We start from the raw sequence: 22,686 nt of genomic DNA, 5'->3' as shown, positions 1-22,686 counted from the left end.
CTGCTGTGTCCAATTCTGGGTTCTTCTCAAAGTTTCTTATTGTTTTTAGCTCCCAAAGCCTTGCACAGAAGCTTATTTCAGTAGTTATGGAAGCATAGGAACTGCTAATTCTCAACAGGAGGGAGAATCTGAGAGTTTTCTGTTTAAACTTTTGAGTAGGCATATCAGCATGCCTGCTGGTAAGCTGTACTGAATTCCAGCATTATGCCAAGTCCTGAAGGTTGCAACGTGTCTAACTGCTAAGATCTCTTCCAGGCCTCTTGGCGCCCATCACTGAAAAAGCAGGTGGTCTGAAGTGAGGGCTCCCTTTGGGCTTTCACACTCTGTGCACAACATACAAACGTGAAAGACAACTGTCAGTTCCTTCCCTTCCTAGTTGTCTCCCCCTTAACAAAAGGAGAGGTTGGGAGGCGAGCGGAGATGGGACACAGATGGATGTGTTGGAAACCTGTCAATATGTTTATGGAGACATGCTACAGTGTAGTCCCAGATTGCTTGTGAAATAATCAAATAAGACAGGCACCCGTTTATTTAGGAACTAATAGGTGGTCCGTATGTTGTTCAACGAGATGGAGAACATATATCTTGTACCACAACATTTATAAAAATATATATGCTTGCAACAGGTTGTTTTGCACCACAGCGGGTTGTTTTATACACAGATGAAAGCAGTTTATTTAAAGCTACTTTTTATTTTTAGTAAAATATTTACTAAATATTTTATTTAGTATTTTAAATATTTAGTAAAATATTACACTGGTGGTTAAAAATCCCATTGGGCACCTGCATAGTTTTGTGACTCTTGGGTAATCTGTTTATTTTATTATCTACATTGGAAGTATTTCCTTCTCTGTCCTTCACTGTTGCAGAGGGAATCATAGTTGGGAATTATTCAGCATTTTTACACCCCACCTGCAAGGTAGCTTCTTTCCCTCCCCCATTTATCCTGTACTGCAGCTCACCACCTTGATCTGGGGAGGCTCCAGACCACGTTGTCAAGCACTGCAAATCGTTCCACCCATTTTTTAAAAAGACTTCTTAATAGAACTCCCTTATCTCTACTTAACTATCTTGGTAATTTCTGAACTAAAACCAGTTTTGTAAAGTGATCTTTGTGGCCATGCAGGATCCTGCCCTGCCGCTGTCCCCAGCTCACTCATCCGTGTGCTCCTTTGGTCTCCTAGCCATGATGTCCACACAAGGCTCATGACATCTGGGGCCACAAGGATAAAGAATTACACAACGTTTAGAAGACATCTGAAGGCAGTCCTATATCGGGAGATTTTTATGTTTTTAGATATGCTATAAGCTGCCCAGAGTGGCTGGGGAAACACAGCCAGATGGGCAGGTAATATTATTATTATTATTATTATTATTATTATTATTATTATTATTAATATGCAACTTGCCATGTTATCCAATCCCAGGCATACTACAATTGATGGAACAAGCCAAGAACCTTCTGGTCCCCTCCTCATACCCTCACTGGGCAGGAGAGGGGAGTGGGAGCATGCAAACTAGGTTGTGGAGGGAGGAATAAGGATAAGCTCATTCTCATAATGCAAAACCATGTTTAAGTGTTATGTTTGAATGTAGCCACCTAGCAGATGATTTTGAATAGAGCCAAACCATAGTTTAGTGTGACATAAACAAGGTGGGACAGGCCTTAGGTTTGCACAGTCCCCCGTCCCTGGCATGGTTGCAAGTAGCAGCTGCCACTGTCTCTTGACCAGAGCTTGTCATGTCATCGGAGACTGACAAACTCTAGTTAGTATTTGAAACAATTGAGCTTGAAATGATGTTTCAAGAGCCACCCATAAGCCAGGACGTCCCTCCACCCTTTAGATCTCACCTTTGCCACTGAACTGCTAATTGGATTTTAGGCCAAACTTCGCTATCATCCCCCATGGAGAGAATACTGACATTCCTTGTATGGATTACTCAGATACTGACTATGACGTGGTTTGAACACTGAAGCACCGTGTAATTCCTAAGTTCCATAGGATTGTTAACATTCTTTCTTCTACTTTCCATTTCAGTTGCGAGTGAGAAGAGGGTACCAGTAATGCCAGGATCCCCTGTGGAAGTGAAGATACAGTCAAGATCCTCGCCATCCAGCATGCCGCCATTGCCGCCTGTCAACCCGGGTGGACCTCGGCCTGTCTCATTTACCCCAGCAGCATGTAAGGCTGTGGCTTGTTCAGCTTTCTGGGAAAAACAAAAAGCCACCACGAGTTCTTTCTTTCTAATGCAGACATTACAGAAGTGAGGGACTGTTGTTTCAATCAAGGGGAGGTGAATTGCTGGGATAGTACCTAATTACCTTGACACTTTTGTGGCTTTATTAGCAGGCAGGTTTCCTGAGATGCATATTATATATAGAGAGAGAGAGGGAGAGGGAGATGATAGAGATAGATAGATAGATAGATAGATAGATAGATAGATAGATAGATAGAGATATAGAGATATAGAGATATAGAGATATATATATAGATATAGGTTTAAGCTGGGTTATAATTTAGGAAGCGATTTTAAAAAATGTTTAATTTCTCGAGAACATCTAGTTCTTTGCATCTGTGTTTTCTGTTCTCATTAATAAGAGGTGTGTTTGTCAGCACATCTGGTGTGTTAACTTTTTATTTATTCTCAGATTCTGGAGTGCTAGGGTTTTCTTAGGTCTCTTAAATTTTATTGTGTACTGTACAGGGTGGTACAGAATGCAGACATCCTGCAAGGAACAGAAAAAGAGCACTCTGGTCCCAGGAATGTAAGCTGCCTTCTGCTGGTCAGGTTGAATGCTCATCTAGCCCAGTAATGCTCACTCTGACTGGCAGCAGCTCTCCGGCTTTCCCACCACCAGCTCCCCTACCCTCCTCCCTTTAAAAACAGAAACCAGAGGGGCCAGGAAATTAACAAGGGATCTTCAACCTGCAAAGCTTATACAGTACTCCACTACTCAACCCCACTAGATGTTATTTCCTAAAATATTAAATAGTTTTTAACACCATCACCCAATATCAAAAGCAAATATGTCAACTCCTGAATTGTGTTCTCAGCAATTGTGCCTGCATTTCAATATTTCCTATTTTGTTTAACTTCCTTCCAGTTGAAATCAGACAGGCCCCCACCCTGTTGAACTTCTGGCATGTACTTTTTAAATCCCTGCTTTTAACTTACTTTATAGCAGCCTTTCTCAACCTGTGCGTCCCCAGGTGTTGCTGAACTACAACTCCCATCATCCCCTAGCTAGCAAGGCCAGAACTCAGGGATGATGGGAGTTGTAGTCCAACAACATCTGGGCACCCACAGGTTGAGAACCGCTGCTTTATAGCATTAACTGGTTTTTACCTTTTCTGTATTTTATTTATTGTACAACACTTGGAGACTATTTGTAGTTAAGTGGTATATAAATTTATGTAAAAAAGAAGCATTTTGGGGCTAAACCTCAAAATATAAAGCTAACATATTCATTGCTTTTTGCCTTCCCCCTCCCTACTGTAGTACCCAATGGAATGAACCATTCTCCCCCGACGCTGAATGGAGCACCGTCACCCCCTCAGAGGTTCAGCAATGGCCCTGCCTCATCATCTTCATCTTCACTGACCAACCAGCAGCTTCCAGCTACCTGTGGGGCCCGTCAGCTCAGCAAACTCAAACGCTTCCTGACCACCCTCCAGCAGTTTGGCAATGACATTTCACCAGAGATAGGGGAGAAAGTCCGCACCCTTGTTCTGGCATTAGTGGTGAGTATTAGTAAGTCAAATACAGCAAAGAAATGAAAAGCAGAAGCTTTGGCGTTTCATGATGGTATCGCAGAATCATAGACTTGGAAAGGGAGCAAGCATGAGGGCCATCTAGTCCCATCCTCTGCAATGCAGGAATCTCAACTCAGGTGCCCATGACAGATGGCCATACAACCCTTGCTTAGAAACTTGCATTGAAGAAGAGTCCACCACCTTCTGAGGGAATTCATTTCACTGTCAAGCAGCTCTTACTGTCAGAAAGTTCTTCCTGATCTTGAGTCAGAATCTCCTTTCTTGTAACTTAAATCCATTGGTTTGGGTCCTACCCTCTGGAGCAGGAGAAAACAAGCTTGCTCCATCTTCCATGTGACAGCCCTTTATATATATGCAGAAGGCTATCATATCTCCTCTTTTCCAGGCCAAACATACCCAAATTCTTCAACCGTTCCTCATGAGGCTTGGTTTCCAGACCCTTCTGATCCTGCTCAGACTTTGTCAGTAGGCTTTCTGTAAATGGCGAAACCTCTTACAATATTTGCTCCCCCATCTAGGATTAGTGTGCTCCCCCCCAAACCTTCATTGCATAACTTTTCAGAAATTGGGGTGTCCATTTTGTCATAATTAATTGCAGCATGGTGAATTAATAATTTTCTGATGCTGTTGATTTGAGTTCAAACCAGTTTATAAAAGGAGAAATATTTGTGTTTGTGTGTAACATATATATTACAGTCATACACACAACTGGGGTGCACTTTCATCTAATTCTGTCTCAGTGTAATCTCGAGAATTCTGTTTACACATTGCAAGGCTTTTCATACCCTGATTATATATGGTCAAAAATTGATTAAGTGCTAGGAACTGACACGTGACATTTCACCCATTTTTCCTGTTTCAGATTTTTATTTATTTACTTTATATTTTGGAGGTTGTCTAGCTAGCATTAGCACTCTACGATTCCAGATAACTTCTAATGACTGTGGTCACACTTTGAAAAGGTGCAGAAGCAGCTTATGAAACCGGAGTAGCTATCTTCTTAAGTAATCACAATGCAGTGATAGATGTCAGCCCCCCACCCCTGCCTCCTATATCTACATCTCTTTGTAACCCACCTTAAGACTGCATGGTTAAATGAATAAATTCTTAATGTATAAATTATGCATTGAGTGCGAGAATTTGTAGCTCATGGTTCTTAGCCAAATGTGAGAGGAGGCAGATCAGATAGGACTGGACACTAAGGAATATTGGTTCTTTCCACACGGTACATGCAAATCCAGATTCTCAGAGAGAAAAGGCCTTGTAGAATTTCTGTTGAATTAGAATCAATAACCACGTCAATCCCCTTTGTCTTTACAGAATTCTACTGTGACAATAGAGGAATTTCACTGCAAACTCCAGGAGGCTACTAATTTTCCTCTTCGTCCATTTGTGATTCCATTCTTGAAGGTGATTGCTTAATACTGTGCATTGGCTGGTGAGCCAGTAAGGAAAAAATTCTGTGTGCCACACTAGAGAAAGACTCACCAAGCAATGATGTCTGATAGGAGGAGGATTCTGACTATTTGAGAGAAAGTCATGTCATGTGTATGGGGCGCGGGTGGTGCTGTGGGTTAAACCATAGAGCTTGCCGATCAGAAGGTTGGCGGTTCGAATCCCCGCAACGGGGTGAGCTCCTGTTGCTCGGTCCCTGCTCCTGCCAACCTAGCAGTTCAAAAGCATGTCAAAGTGCAAGTAGATAAATAGGTACCGCTCCAGCGGGAAGGTAAACGGCGTTTCCGTGCGCTCCTCTGGTTCTCCAGAAGCGTCTTAGTCATGCTGGCCACATGACCTGGAAGCTGTACGCTGGCTCCCTCGGCCAATAAAGCAAGATGAGTGCTGAAACCCCAGAGTCAGCTACGACTGGACCTAATGGTCAGGGGTCCCTTTACCTTTACCTTTTACATGTAATGTGTAGCCAAAAGTAGTTGCCAAGGAATGCTCAAGAGCCCCCTTTCTCTGCCACCACATAACCTCTGACCACTAAGTGGGTTATGTGCCTGCTCCTGACCTTCAGTGTTTCAGCTGATGTGATGAAAGCAACTGGATATTTTTTTTTTACAAACTTGCTTTCTCTGGAGGGTGTTCTGTACAGCGTGCCTCCGTAATTACAGCATGCCCAGGCCCTTGCGTTCCTTCCTTCCTTTTTTATTTTTAACCATTGATCCAGCTGGATACTTCTACACAGGGAAGCAGGAGGGGGAGCTGAATTCTGAACTTTGTGAGACCTGGCAAGAATAGGAAAGAATCAGCCCTTTCCCCACCTTCTGTTTGAAGGGACTGAATCTCCCATTTATTCATAGTAGAGTTGCATGAGAGCTCATCCCTTCAGAAGACATTTATTGTCTGGGACATGGGAATAATAATAATAATAATAATAATAGCAGCAACAACAATAACATTATTATTATTATTATTATTATTATTATTATTATTACCCCATCTGGGTGGGTTTCCCCAGCCACTCTGGACGGCTCCCAACAAAATACAAAATACTAAAAACTCGATAAAAGATCAAACATCAAGTACTGCAAGCTATAGCCCAGCCTATCACAGATATAGGCACTGCCAGCAAATTCTACTTTCTTTTGTCTTCTTTGCTCTTGAGGAGGCTCACAGTGATTCTTGGTGGGGGTGGGGTGTTTCTGTGACAAAGGAACCCTGTTTTAACAAGTATCTTGCTCCTATGGCTCATTAGATGGGCAGCAGCAAGAGGTATCCCAGCAGCTGAATAAATCTAAATGGCAACCCTAACTTTGTTTTGCAGGCCAACCTTCCCCTTCTGCAGAGGGAGCTGCTGCATTGTGCTCGGGCAGCCAAACAGACACCTTCCCAATACCTGGCCCAGCATGAGCACATCTTGCTGAACACAAACACTGCGTCCCCAGCTGACTCTTCGGAGCTGCTGATGGAAGTGAATGGAAACGGAAAAAGGCACAGTCCAGACAGGTAGCAGGCGCTGTTTTCAAAACAGACAAATTTGTCATTAAAAAAAACTAACAACCTGGTGCCTTAGAAGCTGCTTTCTATTGAAATTCCCTTTTGTTGTGACCTCTTCAGGCACCAAGACTTGCCTACATGTGGCTTTTTTAGGTTGGCTCTGCGAATGTTTGACTTGTGGCTTTCAGTATAGCCTGCATGATTTAGAAAAAGAGTTTTGGAATTGGTGCATCTGTCGTTTGCCACACTTTTCAGCTTAATGTCTCTCCCTTCACTAGAGACCCAACAATGGGAGAGGGAAATTGCCCTCATATTTTGTTTGTGGATCACCATACCTGCTATTTGAAAACCTTGACCTGGTTTTGAATTTCATGTTCCGTATCACATCTTGTTTTGCCCTGTGTGAAAAGGATACTGGACTATAGGCCATTGGATTGATCCAGAAGCATGATTCTTGTGTTCCATCTATATGTGTGAATTGTTTTCTGCTTGATCTCTTTTCCAGAGTTCACTTCTTTTATCTCTTTCCCCATTAATTACTGGTTTCACTGCTAGCACAACACAAACTTACTTACTCTCTTTTTCTGCATTTTGTTTCTTAGTACTAATGCAAAATTTCCTTTCTTGACTTGCTCACAGGAGGGAAGAAAACAGCTTCGAGAGAGAGCCTCTCCCATCAGAGCCTCCTGCCAAGAGGGTGTGCACCATTAGTCCAGCCCCTCGCCACAGCCCGGCTCTGATGTTGCCCGTCATAAATCCAGCGGGACAGTTTCATCCTACTCCACCCCCACTCCAGCATTACACCCTGGAAGACATTGCAACGTCCCATTTGTACAGAGACCCAAGCAAGGCATTGGAGCATAGAGAACTGCGAGATAGACATGGTATAGGTAAGGAGTCCCATGTATTTTTCAAATGCATTTCCCTTAGCCGTTAAAGCTGCAAATTCAACGCTTTTTGAATCTCTGTAGATTCAGTTCTTGCACAGCAAAATCAAAGGCACACAAACCTACACAGCTCCTTCGTTGATCTGGTAGCCCTCTGGGGTTTTAGAAGCCTGGGCTATGTATTTTAGAGCAGGAGTGGGGCACCTTTTTGGGAGGGGAGATAGTGACCAAGCAGGATTGATAGATGGCTGTGGTTTTGAGGGGGGGGGGAGAAAGAATCTTACAGACAAAATTTGACTCCCAGGCAGGGGATTTTTCCATGGGCCAGAGGTTCTTCACCCCTGTTATAGAATAATAGCTCTTCTCCCCACCCACCCCACCCCATATCTTTGTATTGCATCAAACTGTTAAGGCTCTTTTTCTGACATAGCATTTTCCTTGCCACGCATTACAGGGTTAAACGGAGGCTATCAGGATGAACTCGTGGACCATCGCCTAACAGAGAGAGAATGGGCTGATGAATGGAAGCATCTTGATCATGTGAGAGACTGACATGGGGAAAAAACCCCCCAAATAAACCTAGACTGCATAAAACCTAATTACCAGGGCAGGCTGTTTATCCAACTAGCTCAGTATTGTGTATTGTGGCTGGAGCAGGGTCTCACAGCTGAGATTCTTCTCATTTCCTGCTGCCTGTTCCTTGGAACTAGAGATGCTATGGATTGTACCTGGGCCTTTCTGTGTGTAAAGTGTGTGCTCTGCCATGGAGCAGTGGAAATGTAACAACATGTGTACACGCAGCAAGTGTGTGTGTGTGTGTGTGTGAGAGAGAGAGAGAGAGAGAGAGAGAGAGAGAGAATGTAATTGTTTAGCCTAGATGGGCCATAATGCAGTAATCGGGAACATGCTTTTTACATACAGGAAGTCCCAGATTCAGTTCCTGGTGTCTCCAGTAGATTTGATACAAATAAATGTACAGATTGAGAGTCATGCAAAAGAGTGTCCTGCAGCTAATTAAGAGCCAGGCTATGTGACCAGCATCATAATGTGGTACTGGACTGTACCATTTCATGTGATGAATTGCATATTTAAATGTTTCCATTTTAAAAAAATAAATTTCAGTTATGTAAAAAAACTAGCATGTCAATGACTGTACTAGACCAGCCCCCTTTCCCATAATGCTTGTATTTTTTTATATACAGGAGTTTGGGCTTGATTTCTTTTTTTTAAAAAAAGAGGGTCACTCCAACATGCAATGTCACAGTTTGAAACCACTGACTGCAGCAAAACCAAAAAACCTTCGCCCTGTTAATTTTGATACTGTAGTTTTGCCCCTGAGTTTCTTTTTCTTAAAGTTGCAGGAGGAAATACATTTTCTAACAGCTTCTTCAAACGCTGTTCTTTCCTCTCTCTGGAAGGCATTGAACTGCATCATGGAAATGGTCGAGAAGACCAGGCGCTCTATGGCTGTTCTCCGCCGTTGTCAGGAGGCTGATAGAGAAGAGCTCAACTATTGGAAGAGGCGATGCAGTGAAACCACAGAGCCACGGAAAGGGGGAAATGACTTAATCACGAGGCAACATAGCCCAGGAAGTTCAGACTCCATTAACAGTGGTAAGCTATGGAACTCTGCATGTTCCATATATGTTATGAAGTGGAATAACATTTAACAACCATCTTCAGAAAGTGGCTGTGTATTATTAGTGTGCCAGAAGACCAAAGTATTAGATTGTCCCCATTCTTTTCAACGGGCTCCTTTGCTTTTGCAGCTTAGTCTGTAATCTTAAAACACACAAATTACTTATACACAAATTAATTAAGTACAATGCACCTTACTTCTGAGTTAACTTCTGCACAAAAATAGAACCATCTGAAACTGAGCAAGCTGTGCCTTCCCTGCCTCTGTTTGCCTTGGGTATTCAGAAGTTTGAACCTGAATGGATGTCAAGTAGAGTTGTATGCAAAAGAAACAAAAAAGGAATAAATAGAAATCATGTAGTATTTCTTTTATTTGTGAAATCCTTGCCTTTTGCTGCTGCTTCTAGCATTTTAAGTGTAAAAATGCAATGCAGTCTTTCTCACTGAATCTGTCTCCCCCCCCCACTACATTCCAATGAAATCAATTAAGACTCCCATTATACTGTTAGTGACTTTCCTTATTAGAAATTCACATGTAAAATGGGGACAGGATGGGACAGGATGCTTACCACACATTAATATTTAACCTGTGGCATGCATCTAGGTTATGGGTAGTAGGCAAACTAAGGCCCGGGGGCTGGATCTGGCCCAATCGCCTTCTAAATCCAGCCCACGGACAGTCTGGGAATCAGCATGTTTTTACATGAGTAGAATGTGTGCTTTTATTTAAAATGCATCTCTGGGTTATTTGTGGGGCCTTTCTGGTGTTTTTACATGAGTAGAAAGTGTGCTTTTATTTAAAATGTACCTCTGGGTTATTTGTGGGGCATAGGAATTCATTCATTCCTCCCCCCCCAAAAACAAAAAAAATAGTCTGGCCTCTCACAAGGTCTGAGGGAAAAAGTTTGCTGACCCCTGATCTAGGTGAAGGATTTGTCTTGATAACTATCTCCTGAAATTCTGGGGTGGATAAGGTAAAGGTAAAGGTACCCCTGCCCGTACGGGCCAGTCTTGACAGACTCTGGGGTTGTGCGCCCATCTCACTTAAGAGGCCAGGGGCCAGCGCTGTCCGGAGACACTTCCGGGTCACGTGGCCAGCGTGACATCGCTGCTCTGGCCAGAGCCAGAGCCAGAGCCGCACACGGAAACGCCGTTTACCTTCCCGCTGGTAAGCGGTCCCTATTTATCTACTTGCACCCGGAGGTGCTTTCGAACTGCTAGGTTGGCAGGCGCTGGGACCGAGCAGCGGGAGCGCACCCCGCCGCAGGGATTCGAACCGCCGACCTTTCGATCGGCAAGCCCTAGGCGCTGAGGCTTTAACCCACAGCGCCACCTGCGTCCCTCTCTGGGGTGGATAGGATAGTGTCAAAAACAAGCCTATTTCAGGGAGACAGGATTAATAAATCAATTGATACAAGTTACGAATAAATACAGACCATGTAAATTCTTTCTCCTCGACACACTTCCCCAGTCAATATCTCTCAGTCTCCTGGCTCTCACTCAAGACCCAAACAAACGCACAAACCTCCCCGGAATCTCACAACAAAGAAGGTTCCTGCCACCAGCTGGCATCACCCTAGTCTCTCACCTCTAGGCTTGCTTTCATGGGCAGCACCAAGGTGGACAGAGCTTCCTCAGGCTGTTCACAGCTGTGTCCCATTCAGCTGTCAATCAGCTGGGCTGCACACACCCAATTCCAGGTTTCAGCAGATTTATTTTGGTGATTTTCCCAAGGAGTTCCAAAGATGGCAAACCCTCCATTCTCAGTTCTTTCTCTGTGGCCTCTGCCTACCTCTCCCCTACCAGCTGCTTTCATGATGCTACAGCTTGTACAAAACCAGCTGCATAATGCTTCTAAATCCTTACCGATGCAGCAACCATTGGCTTTAATTTCAAAACAATGATGCCAGATGGAAATGAACATGCTGTGGTTTTTCCTACAAGTTCTAAGTCCTTTTTTCTTTGCATGTCCTGTTTTTTTTGTTTTTTTATTATAATATTTATTAAGATTTTGGATAATAAAACAAATATCACAGTTAGAAAGAACAAAACAAAACAAAAAGACAATCAAAAATAACGCAGTCCAGAAATACAAAAAGTAGAGATAATCAAAAAAAGAACAAAAAACAGAGAAAAATTATTTCTTACTTACTATCTTTATAACCCTCTTTCCTGACTTCCTCACATCTCCCTTTTCTGTATTCCTCTTTACACAATCAAGTTCAGCAATTCCCTACCCTCTTTCCAATCTTATTCAATATTATACATTTCAGCCTGTTATGCATTTGGTTTCCTTTCCTTTTAAAACCATTTATCACATGTTCTTTATAACTTAATCCTTTATATCATTTGTTTAGTCTCAACATAATAGTACTCTGGTCTTACCCCTTTTTTCTTCAAAACATTTTTACATTTTTCTTTTTACCATGTCACTGATGCCCTATTCTCTTTATATCCAACATCATTTTAACATTCAAACATTTTACAGTGTTTTTGGAGATATTCTTTGAACTTCTTCCAGTCCTCTTCCACCGACTCTTCTCCCAGGTCTCGGATTCTGCCGGTCATTTCTGCCAGTTCCATATAGTCAATCACTTGCATCTGCCATTCTTCCAGGGTGGGCAAATCTTGTGTCTTCCAATACTTTGCGATGAGTATTCTTGCTGCAGTTGTTGCATACATAAAGAATGTTCTGTCTTTCTTTGGCACCAATTGGCCGACAATGCCCAAAAGGAAGGCCTCTGGTTTCTTAGGAAAGGTATGCTTAAATACCTTTTTTAGTTCATTATAGATCATTTCCCAGAAGGCCTTAACCTTTGGGCATGTCCACCAAAGGTGAAAGAATGTTCCCTCAGTTTCTTTACATTTCCAACATTTATTATCAGGCAGGTGATAAATTTTTGCAAGCTTGACTGGGGTCATGTACCACCTATAGATCATTTTCATAATATTTTCTGTTAAGGCATTACATGCCGTAAACTTCATATCAGTGGTCCACAACTTTTCCCAGTCAGCAAACATAATGTTATGACCAATGCCCATTTAATCATAGCTGATTTAACTGTTTCATCCTGAGTATTCCATTTTAGCAGCAAGTTGTACATTCTCGAAAGTATTTTAGTTTTAGGTTCTAACAATTCTGTTTCTAATTTCGATTTTTCCACCTGGAAGCCTATTTTTTTATCCAAGTTAAAGGCCTCTAATTTGATGATAGTGTAACCAATCTCGCACTTTATCTTTTAGTTTCTCAAAACTCTGCAATCTCAATGTGTCTCAATCTTGTTCTAGTATCTCCCAATATTTCGGCCACTTGGCCTCCATATTGAGTTTTTTCAAAGCCTTAGCTTCCATAGGTGATAGCCACCTTGGGGTCTTGTTTTCCAATAGGTCTTTATATCTTGTCCAGACATTAAACACAGCTTTCCTGACAATATGGTTTTTGAATGCTCTATTAGATTTTACCTTGTCGTACCACAAATATGCATGCCACCCAAAAGCATTATTGAACCCTTCCAAGTCCAAAATGTCAGTGTTCTCAAGAAGAGGCCAATCTTTCAACCAGCAGAATGCTACTGATTCATAGTACAACTTCATGTCTGGCAGGGCAAACCCCCCTCTTTCTTTAGCGTCAGTCAATATTTTAAATTTTATTCTGGGCTTTTTGCCCTGCCAGACAAATTTAGAAATATCTCTTTGCCACCTCTTGAAACAATCCATCTTGTCCACAATCTGTAAAGTTTGAAACAAAAACAGCATTTTTGGCAATACATTCATCTTTATAGCAGCAATCCGACCCAACAAGGAAAGCTTCAATTTTGACCAAATTTCTAGATCTTTCTTAACTTCTATCCAGCATTTCTCATAATTATCTTTAAATAAATTCAAATTTTTAGCCGTCATGTTAATCCCTAGGTATTTCACTTTCTTAACCACAGTTAAGTCTGTCTCCTTCTGAAACCTTTCTTTTTCCATTGTTGTCAGGTTTTTCTCTAAAACCTTGGTTTTTTGCTTGTTCAGTTTGAATCCTGCCACATGACCAAATTCTTGAATTGCATGTCCTGTTTTTTTTCGATTGTGAACCTGTGGGCAGGGAACAGTAAAAAAATATTGGTAATGATTTTTGTATTCCACCATATCCTGGTGATATGACAGGAAGGCATTTCTATACCTCTTCCTCAAAACAAAGTATATGAATTTTATTTCGTAGTAGAGGGTGCATGCAAAGCCATGCATTAAACAGAATGTTGGGCCACAGGGTACTTTATCTGCCATCTCAAATGCTTTAATTATGGATTGGGGGCTGGAGAACTTCCAGTGGCAACTGGAACAAGGAAGTTTGCTTGCAAAATAACCAACCTCTTACATAACCCATCAAAACTTGGCTTAGTGGAGGTAGGCTCTTCAGATATAGATAGACGATTCCAAGTATGGAATAGCACTCTTGAGTGGTGAATGCTGGAGGAAGGGGGGAGTCCCAAAAACTTCATGTCTTTTTACATAGACTTTTACATAGGTGGTGAATGCTGGAGATACTGGCTTGTAACCTTGACTCAAGCAAGAGGGACACTTGGACATAATTTGGCTGAGCTCATGCACAAAGGATGCAGCATAACAAAATAAACCACTGAAGAAGGCTTGTAAGCCGAACATGTATGGTATTGATATTTCAGTCATCCAGAGAATCTGGTTGATGGACATTAAGAACATCCTGTGATAAAGAATAGCATTTTAAAATAATAATAGTAGTAGTAGTAGTAGTAGTAATAATAATAATAATAATAATAATAATAATAATAATAATATTCATTCATTCATTCATCCCCCACCCATCTGGCTGGGTTTCCCCACCACTCTGGGTGGCTTCCAACAAAACATTAAAATACAATAGTCCATCAAACATTAAAAGCTTCCCTAAACAGGGCTGCCTTCAGGTGAAGTATAACCCATGCAATGTAGAAAGAGTTTCTTGTATGGTTATATGTTTTTGAGATATAGGTTCTGTCTATAGATTTATTTATTTTTAGTTATTGTAGCACATAGCTTTTATATTTGGTATTTCTAAATTCTAAATTCAGTTTTCTAAATTTGTGTATTTGTATATGCCTTTTTAGTTCAGGGTTATACTCCATCTTTGGTAATAAAATGTTAGGCAACACATCTATTAGGCAACACATCTATTAGATTTTGTGCTTATATAGACTGATTATTAAGTTCATTTATGTTGGTTACCCTCTTATTTTACATTGTCAAGACTCACTTAGGTTTATTAATTTCAGTTACATCTACTTTGAGTAAAAAGTAAGTTGAATTCAACAAAGGAGCACTCTGTAATGAATACTGCAGTACGTCTGTAAGTGAGCTATATTTATGGAGAGAGGGCAAGATGAGAATGGAGACTTACTTCTGGGTTGAGAAATGCTGTATCCTCTGGTTTTTCCCCATCTGGCACATAAGGTTACCCTTACATCAGGGTGTCAGAAATGCATTGCTTTCAATCTGAAGGTATGCAGCATCTCATCTAACCATGCAACCGAAGACAGTGAGAATGTAATGTATGTGAGAAAAATTTTCACTGTTAATCTTCCTTGATTTCTGTGTAGCACTGTGTATCTTTGAGTTCCTGTTCTCAAAGGACTCCTTAAAATATAGCGTGTGCTCCAGTGGCCTGAAATCCTTGGGAATATGAGGCGCGCTGTAAAAACGTGAGACGCCATTAGCAAGGATTAATGCTCATTACAGTGGGGCAAAGCAGATGCTTGACAAGACATATTTATAAGTGTGTAGCCTGTGATGACAGAGTATTAAAAGATGGAAATTGGCTTCGCTGTCCAATAAATTATGCAGGACACTAAATTAAAAGTGGCCATTTATCATTTTGCCTTTTGGTAACACTGTTAAACTGCAGAAGTCTCTTGGCTTGGTTTTTAGCAATTAATCCTACCCTGTTCTCTTCATGCTACTTCTTGCTGAACAGATGCAGCCTATCAATTCTTAGTGTTTGGGTGGGAGAATATTTCTGTGTCTAATACTGTCGACACCACCCTTCCTTCTACAGATTCTCAGCGGGAGTTCAGCGGCAGGTCAGGAGCAGCCGGTTATGTCACTGAAGAGATATGGAAAAAGGCTGGTAAGTAAGAAGGCCCCCTTCAGAGAAGTGCCACACAGAGAAGCTGTGGAATGTTACAAGAGATTCTTGAGAAGATGGAAAGCCTTACGCACCACAGGTTGGCTGGGGAAAGGCCTCATAAATATGCTGCTGTCTCACTGCCTAGAGAGTGATAATGGCCAGAGCCAACCAGGGCCTCCAGCAGATGGACCCATCTGGACCCATCACTGCTTGTCCGTTTGACCTAGGGATTTGAGCCAGCCAGCCAGGCAGCGCTGGCACCTTCCCCAGACAGAGTGGGGGGAGAGGGGGTGCCTGAGCCTCTTTTCCTTGGAAGTAGCTGATAGAGAGTCCCACGTGTGCCACTGTTCCTTGCATGTTTAATCTGGGGGTTGTCTGGGTAAATGGCGGTAATGACAATGTTCACTTGGTTTTTCAGTTTGCCTTTCTGGCAGAAGCTGGAAAAGGGCATAGTAGAACGAAAGGAAAGGAATTTTGCCCTGCTCCTTGAGACAAAATAGGGCAAAGGAGAAGGCAGAGGGAAAGGAATCCCATTTTATGTTAAGGGAATACTTTTCTATATCCCTTTAAAAAAAAATCATAGGAGTGTTTCTGTTAACAACACACCACAACTGCAAGCAAATGTTTCAAGAATACTTTTAAAAACAGTTTCCAAAGCAGTCTGCTAATTATGAAAAGATGGTGATTTTCAAATTCTTTTTAGCATTACAAACTGTTTTAAAACTGGCAAGATCAAGTAAGCAAGCTAAAAGACGTGTCATCCCTCTGTTTATGTGGAGTTTGGCTTCTAAGGTAGACAATCTTCCACTTCCTCTTCTCTGGGGAAAAATATTGAAAAGTGTCTCTGTGTTAGTATGTTTTTAATAGTTAAAAAGATAGTTCCATAGGGAAAACACTATGGAAATATAGGTTCTACACATAGGTCACACTGTAAATTCATGGGCATAAGCATACCTAGCTCCATTGGACTTTGGCCATTGTCTTTCATTATCAATTTTAAAAGGATAACGCTACTAAAAATGGGGTTCATCTTGGGGTTCTGAACAATGTTTGACGGTTTGCTTTAAGTAGAGGCTGGATGAAACCATTTGCTTCATTTTGTGTTAATTTTTGTGCATGTTGAAAAGTACCTCCTGACTTCTCTGTGACCTTCTGAGTCTCCTACAAATTTGCATTGTTTGATACTGTTCTTTTTAGTGCTTCCCTTTCATGCCCCCTCCCTTCTTTCATTGGCTTCTGCTTCATTTGCTGACACTGCCTTTTAATCCAATTCTCTGTTGATGATGCTGATACAGCAAAACCACCCTTAACGTGGTGTCATTGGTGCTCGTAAACAGAATCACAAGGGTCTCTGTAGCCAGTAGAATTAAATTGCTGGATGGGCCAACAAGCAAGGTCAAGGACAGTAAAGGAGTGAAATGGCACCAGGAAAAGAGACTGCATTAATTTTCAAGGCTAGAGTGTCTACTTCCTTGCTTAGTTTACTCAAATAGCATCCCTAACTTTCTGTATGGACTGCCAACCTTGTTAAAAGGGTAACTATCTCAATGCATTTAGTTAGGTTTGTAGTTTACTCAGTTCCAGAGGCTCAAGGTAACCCAAAGCATGCTGAATTCTTTGGATACAAATGTGATCAAAAAGTCTGCTGCTGCTCCTATGTGATGCAGTAGAAGGCATAAGATATCAGAGTATGACCATCAATTCAGTAGTATTGTCATAAGTTAGGCTAAAGTGCTATGCAAAAGCTTCACTTTCTTAACTCCTATGACCACTGGGTACTTCCATGCTATATACTTTTCCTTCCAATATGAAGCCGTTTGATGAGGCTTTTGTTTCCTTTCAGAAGAAGCTGTGAATGAAGTGAAGCGCCAGGCCATGTCTGAAGTCCAAAAAGCTGTAGCAGAGGCCGAGCAGAAGGCATTTGAAATGATTGCATCTGAGAGAGCCCGCATGGAACAGACCATTGCCGATGCAAAACGCCAGGCTACAGAAGACGCTTTCCTAGTCATCAATGAGCAGGAGGAGTCTACAGAGGTGAGAAGCCAAGGGAATATCTCTGGCAGTCATGGAAAAAGTCCCAAGGCAAGAACTTTAAAGATGACATGCAATCTTTCCGGATTCATCCTTGTTTTTCATTCTGATTAATCTGATTGGAGCAAAAAATCTAAAGTCAATTAGAGTTTTGAGACACTTCTGTCCAACAAGCAACTAATTCAGATTCATTGGTGCTGCCATTGAATCTCCACTGTCATTTTCAGTGACTGCATGAGGCTTTGAGATTTGCTCCCCCCCCCCCCCCCGCACACCTTGCTGTCCTCCATTGTTTGGGAACAGTTGCAGTGAGGACAATGTCAGCAATTATATTGGAGAGGCCATCTGTTGGATTTGCAGGGTATTGGCAGTCAGTGAAATGTAGGTGAATGAAAGCAAATTTAGGAGATGCTTTTGTCACGGCAGAATTCCCTTCTCCCAGTTGCTTTTCTGCCATGTTGCTTAGTTGTGGCAGGCAAAGTTATTGTTTGGCTCTGCTCAACTTCCAGGTTGAAACCCCCATGCCTTGGGAAGATCTTCCACATGCTGGATGGGCTTTCAGAAAAACCTTGCTTCTTACAAATTAACCCATTTAAACCTATTGTGTGGCTAATTTGTTGTAGGCTTCTTACAACGTGGTGCTGTTCTCTTAATGGTACGGGTGGTAGTACTTGCATGGATTGCTATGAATCTCTGCATTATAGAAATGTCGTCGATAGCACTTTTTTTTGGGGGGGGGGTACCGTTTGTTACCTTCCTCTGATGGCTTCAGTTGGGATGGGCAATAGCCAGCCTTTTTCGGAGCAGTGCTTAAGAGAAATGCTTGTTCTTTGGTTTTCCAGAGCTGCTGGAACTGTGGGCGCAAAGCCAGCGAGACCTGTAGCGGCTGCAACATTGCCCGCTACTGTGGCTCCTTCTGCCAGCACAAAGATTGGGAGAGGCACCACCGAATCTGTGGGCAGGGCTTACACAGCCAAGTCAAACCAGCCCCTATACCAGCAGGCCGATCCGCAGCCGCCGCCACCCTCAAAGCAGTCGATGCGGTAGCAAGTCCGGCTCTAGAGAAAACGTCGGCTGCCACTTCTCGATCCTCCACCCCAGCCTCCGTGACAGCAATAGACAGTAACGCACTCTAAAAAAGAGAAGATTGCGCTCAACACAGTTTATTAGTTTTCTACATTGAAAAACAGATGCCTCAAAATGTTGAAGAAGGTTTGTACTCCAGCACATTGGCGCTCAGGCTTATGTTGTTTTGGGGCATTTTCCATACCATTATAATGTCATTTTTAGGAGTCCATGTTAGCCTTCCTTAGTGGGATCTCAGAACAGTCTGCCTGGGACCCTGAGGACTTTGGCCTATTGTTTCATTTTATCCGAACTTTCTCAAAATGGTACTCTCACCCGAGGTTCTAACAAGATGGTTGTTCGTTTTACTACAAAGCAGAGCTTGCCTGGGCATCCTCTTCTCTCATCTTTGGTATGCAATCTGACCGTTATTTGAAAATTCCTTTCTCAGGCAAAAGAGAATCAGGTGAAATGAGATGTAAGTAAGCTTGATTCTTAGTTCTAGCTATTTCTGCTCCTCCCATTATCTAAGACTATATTTATTGGTTCCCCCACCCCCTTTCCATTTCCCCCACCTCTCTCTCAATTTGGACACATGGAAAAAAAGGGGGGAGGTACAAGGATGCTATTTTTGTTTGCCGAAAGGAGGATTTAAAACTACTTCATATAATGACTCAGCAGCCATCCCACTTGTTGATCCATTTTAATTCCTTACAGTTATGGGCAAGCTGCTTAAGAATCTGTCTATGGGCCGCAACAGATTGAAATGTTTCATCCAAAGATTTTTACAAAAGGGATTGGTGGTCATTCCCTCAGATCTAATTGCTTTGTCTCGTAACACCAAGATATTATTTACTTACTTACTTACTTACACACACACACACACACACACACAGAGAGAGAGAGAGAGAGAGAGAGAGAGAGAGAGAGAGAGAGAGAAGTTGTTGGCTTTTAACGTTTGAGATTCATTGATACATAAATTTTGTAAACTGCTTTGATGTGGTATATACATTAAATAAATAAAATAACAGGACCCCCACTAGACATGGTTTATTCCAACAGGTTTTCTATCACCTGGTCTCTCAATGCATGTGAGCTAAGTTAAATAAAGTTCAAGTTGCAAATAACAGATTTCATGAACATCCAATGGGATCTTTTTGCTTCTCTAAACAGTATATATCTTTAAACTGATACCTCCAGCTAGGGATCCTGTGCATTGAAAACCAAGGAATGTGACTTTACCAACGCATTTGGCTATGTTCCTGAGTTGTGAGGCCTCCCTGTTGCATCTTTAGCAGCCTGCCTGTTCACTTCAGGGCATTTGAAAGCATGTCACTGGGAGGACACTTGAAAAGAATTCAAAACCACTAAGAACTTAAATCCATTAAGTTGTGATGCTAAATCTTGAGCATGCCAAATTAACTATTAAATTATATGATTGGACTAGACTGAAGTTAACTTGATGGTTGAATTAGATTAAAAAGTAAATTAAAGTTAATATATAAATGCAGCCACATAGAAAGCCTTACTTGTTTTCCCGGGGTGCAAGGGGGTAAGGATTTGGATTGGGGAAAGACTTAAACACACCCACCCCAAAAAATTGGGGGTGTAGATATACCCAAAGCTGCATTCTGCTAGCAAAGCAGCTATATAAGGCTTTTGTGTTTGAAAGGTTATCATTCTGATATGGTTGACATTGGATTAATTCAGATGTATACCATGTGAAGCAACTCTGTGCTCTAAATTGCCTAACTCACTTGTGGTTTAGCAGCAGAAGCATACTTTGCCTCATTTGAAGGTTATATTTTGCTACTATTGTTGTTGTGGGAGATGAAATTGCGAGTGCAGAAGATGAAGGAGCACATGAGAAACAGGGCTTGTTCATTTGGTGCCCAAATGTGATTTAGCATTATTTCTAATGGCTATCCCGTAGTAGCCATTTTTTTAAGGTAATATTTGATCTTCTAGAACACTGCTTGGGAGCTGCTTTGGTTTTGCTCATGAGACTCATCTCCATGCATTCACATTCTCAGATACTAAACTGCCTGAAGAAAAAAAAAGCCAAAAATTCCACATGCGACCCATCACTTAGTGATGCAGTGCCAAAGAGGGAAGTCTTCAGTTTTATTGATGAGTGAAGAGGATCAAGGTTTTAAAATTATCAAAAATGGCCACTTCTGTTGGATGCAGACCTTTCTCTGCCACATGCAAAAAAGAAAAAGGAAAAAAGCAGTAAAAGAAGCAGCCCTGTTAATCTCAAACTTTTCTCGTACTGCAAGGAATACTAATTCGGTTTTGCAGAAAAATATGGAAATTATAATTAAAGCTGTGGTGTTGAAATTACTTATTGGCTTGTAAACCCCCACTTGCCATGTTATTTTCTGCAGAGAAGTGAAAAGAAGATTTGCTCCAAAGAGTTAAGGGGTGTGTGTGTGGGGGGGGGTGTCTGCATGTGTGTGTGTGAGAGAGAGAAAGCGAGACGGCATTCTGAAATTGTGTGTAAATAGGCAGTCTTCCATAACTTTCCATGCAACTACAATGGCTTGCTATGTATTAAGAGGAAAACACACTAACTCCAATGTACATAAATGAATGTTACTATTCATGATTTTAAAACAATTTTTGAAAATGTATGTGGAATTCTACTACGGGAAGACTCCTTGGATTCTGTTTTCTATCTAATTTTTGCCATTCGATTCTATACTAGGAGTTTTTGTTACCTATTTTATGTGCATAACTTATTTAATGTACTGTATAAAGGAACCCAAACTGTTACAGATGTATTTAGTTTGTTCTACTCACAGTAGTCAATAAAAGACTATATTCACCTTACCATGCCAGACTTTGCTTTGTTATGTAGAATACGATTCTGCTTAAACTGACAGCTAATCTATAGAATGCACACAATGTCCATAAGTGATTGGAATTCTAGGGCAGTGAAGCCATATGCCCATTTCAAGAGTTGAGTCACCACAACACATGTGAACCCTATGTGTGGTCTTCAGCTGGTGGGTCACAGCCTCACCTAAGGTGGGTTGCAAGAGGAGCACAGCCACCATTGCAATGCATTGTATAAGATTAAGAAATGGCTCCCCAAATACCTGTTTGTGTTAAAGGTGGGTCCTGCATCTGAAAAGGCTGAAGACCACTTGCTGAACTAGCACATTTCATAGGGCCCAAAGTGAAACACAGCAGCCCGATTCAAAGCCAAGAACATAAAAACTACCATCCAAGGTGTGATGGGGCACTTCCTGCTCTGTTCCTGGTTATGTTACAAAGTTTTGGGTTTTTTTTTTAAAAAAACAATTTTTATCCATATAACCCAAATAACAAAATATAACTGTTTTCAATGCTTTTTGCTTTCATGTGTAATGTTGTGCATGCGATTGTTTGCTGCTCTGTGTTCCCGTTGGAAGAGTGAGATGCAAGCCTGAGAAAACCAGTCATCAAATGTTGGACCCCGGAGTAAAGCAGCAGGCAAAATGAGAGCACTTAAGCCTTTTCAGCCGGAGAGCTGACCTTCCTGGGGCTCTATGCCAAGAGTGGGCAGAATCAGAGCCAGCACGCATATAGCACAGACATAAACAGTCTCTCGCACAGTGCATTTCAACTTGGAAGACGAGCATTTCGCCTTTACTGCATGCCTAACTGCTCGAGGTGGGTGATCTACAAGGGAAACTGCGGCTGAGGATGCTTAACCCTTCCCTGTCCAGCTGCACTCTCCGCAAAGGTTCTAGTCATGAGGCTTGAAAACAGCCTTCCATTGGCACCTTCCCCCCCCCAAAATTTTTTTTATTCATTTTATAGCACAACTAAACAACACAAACAGAAAAACAAACAATACAAACAAATTCTTGTCTTATCCTTCTTATCCTTCTTTTTTCTAAACATTGTTAGGTGAGCTTCCCCAAGTCCCCCCATCTGATTTTCATTTTACCTCATCTTTAGCAGTTTACATATATCATAATTTTTAACCATTTTTTTTATCACACTTACTTTTACCATAAAAATCCTCACATTTTATCCCTTACAAGTAATACTATTGTAAAACACACTATCTTCTACTTCTAACCCTACAACCTATATCCACTTCCAAAGCTATTCTAAGATTTAAATATTAACATATTTTTTCAAATATTCTTTAAACTTCTTCCAATCTTCTTCCACCGTCTCTTCTTTCTGGTCTCGGAGTCTCCCAGTCAGTTTGGCAAGTTTCATATAG

The 22,686-nt window shown here is 41.5% G+C and overlaps 1 protein-coding gene across 4 annotated transcripts in view; it reads left to right on the top strand.

Moving 5' to 3' along the window:
- CBFA2T2 (CBFA2/RUNX1 partner transcriptional co-repressor 2) overlaps positions 1-21,296 on the top strand; it is a 71,155-nt gene extending 49,859 nt beyond the window's left edge. For 3 of the 4 annotated variants that reach the window (XM_079979334.1, XM_079979336.1, XM_079979337.1), the window contains exons 2-11: positions 2,040-2,183; positions 3,502-3,743; positions 5,097-5,186; positions 6,544-6,725; positions 7,356-7,606; positions 8,058-8,143; positions 9,022-9,217; positions 15,297-15,368; positions 17,212-17,402; positions 18,242-21,296. In XM_079979334.1, coding sequence (XP_079835460.1) covers positions 2,040-2,183; positions 3,502-3,743; positions 5,097-5,186; positions 6,544-6,725; positions 7,356-7,606; positions 8,058-8,143; positions 9,022-9,217; positions 15,297-15,368; positions 17,212-17,402; positions 18,242-18,535 — 1,748 coding nt within the window. In that variant the 3' untranslated portion in view covers positions 18,536-21,296. The remainder of the gene's footprint in view (positions 1-2,039; positions 2,184-3,501; positions 3,744-5,096; positions 5,187-6,543; positions 6,726-7,355; positions 7,607-8,057; positions 8,144-9,021; positions 9,218-15,296; positions 15,369-17,211; positions 17,403-18,241) is intronic. The other variant, XM_079979335.1, reaches the window with a different exon arrangement.
- The last annotated feature ends 1,390 nt before the right edge of the window (positions 21,297-22,686 follow it).

Source organism: Podarcis cretensis, assembly GCF_951804945.1.
Source record: "Podarcis cretensis genome assembly, chromosome: 6".
NCBI classification, from domain to species: Eukaryota; Metazoa; Chordata; class Lepidosauria; order Squamata; family Lacertidae; genus Podarcis; species Podarcis cretensis.
The sequence above is the reverse complement of the archived record's forward strand: the minus strand, read 5'-3'. Positions and strand labels throughout refer to the sequence as shown.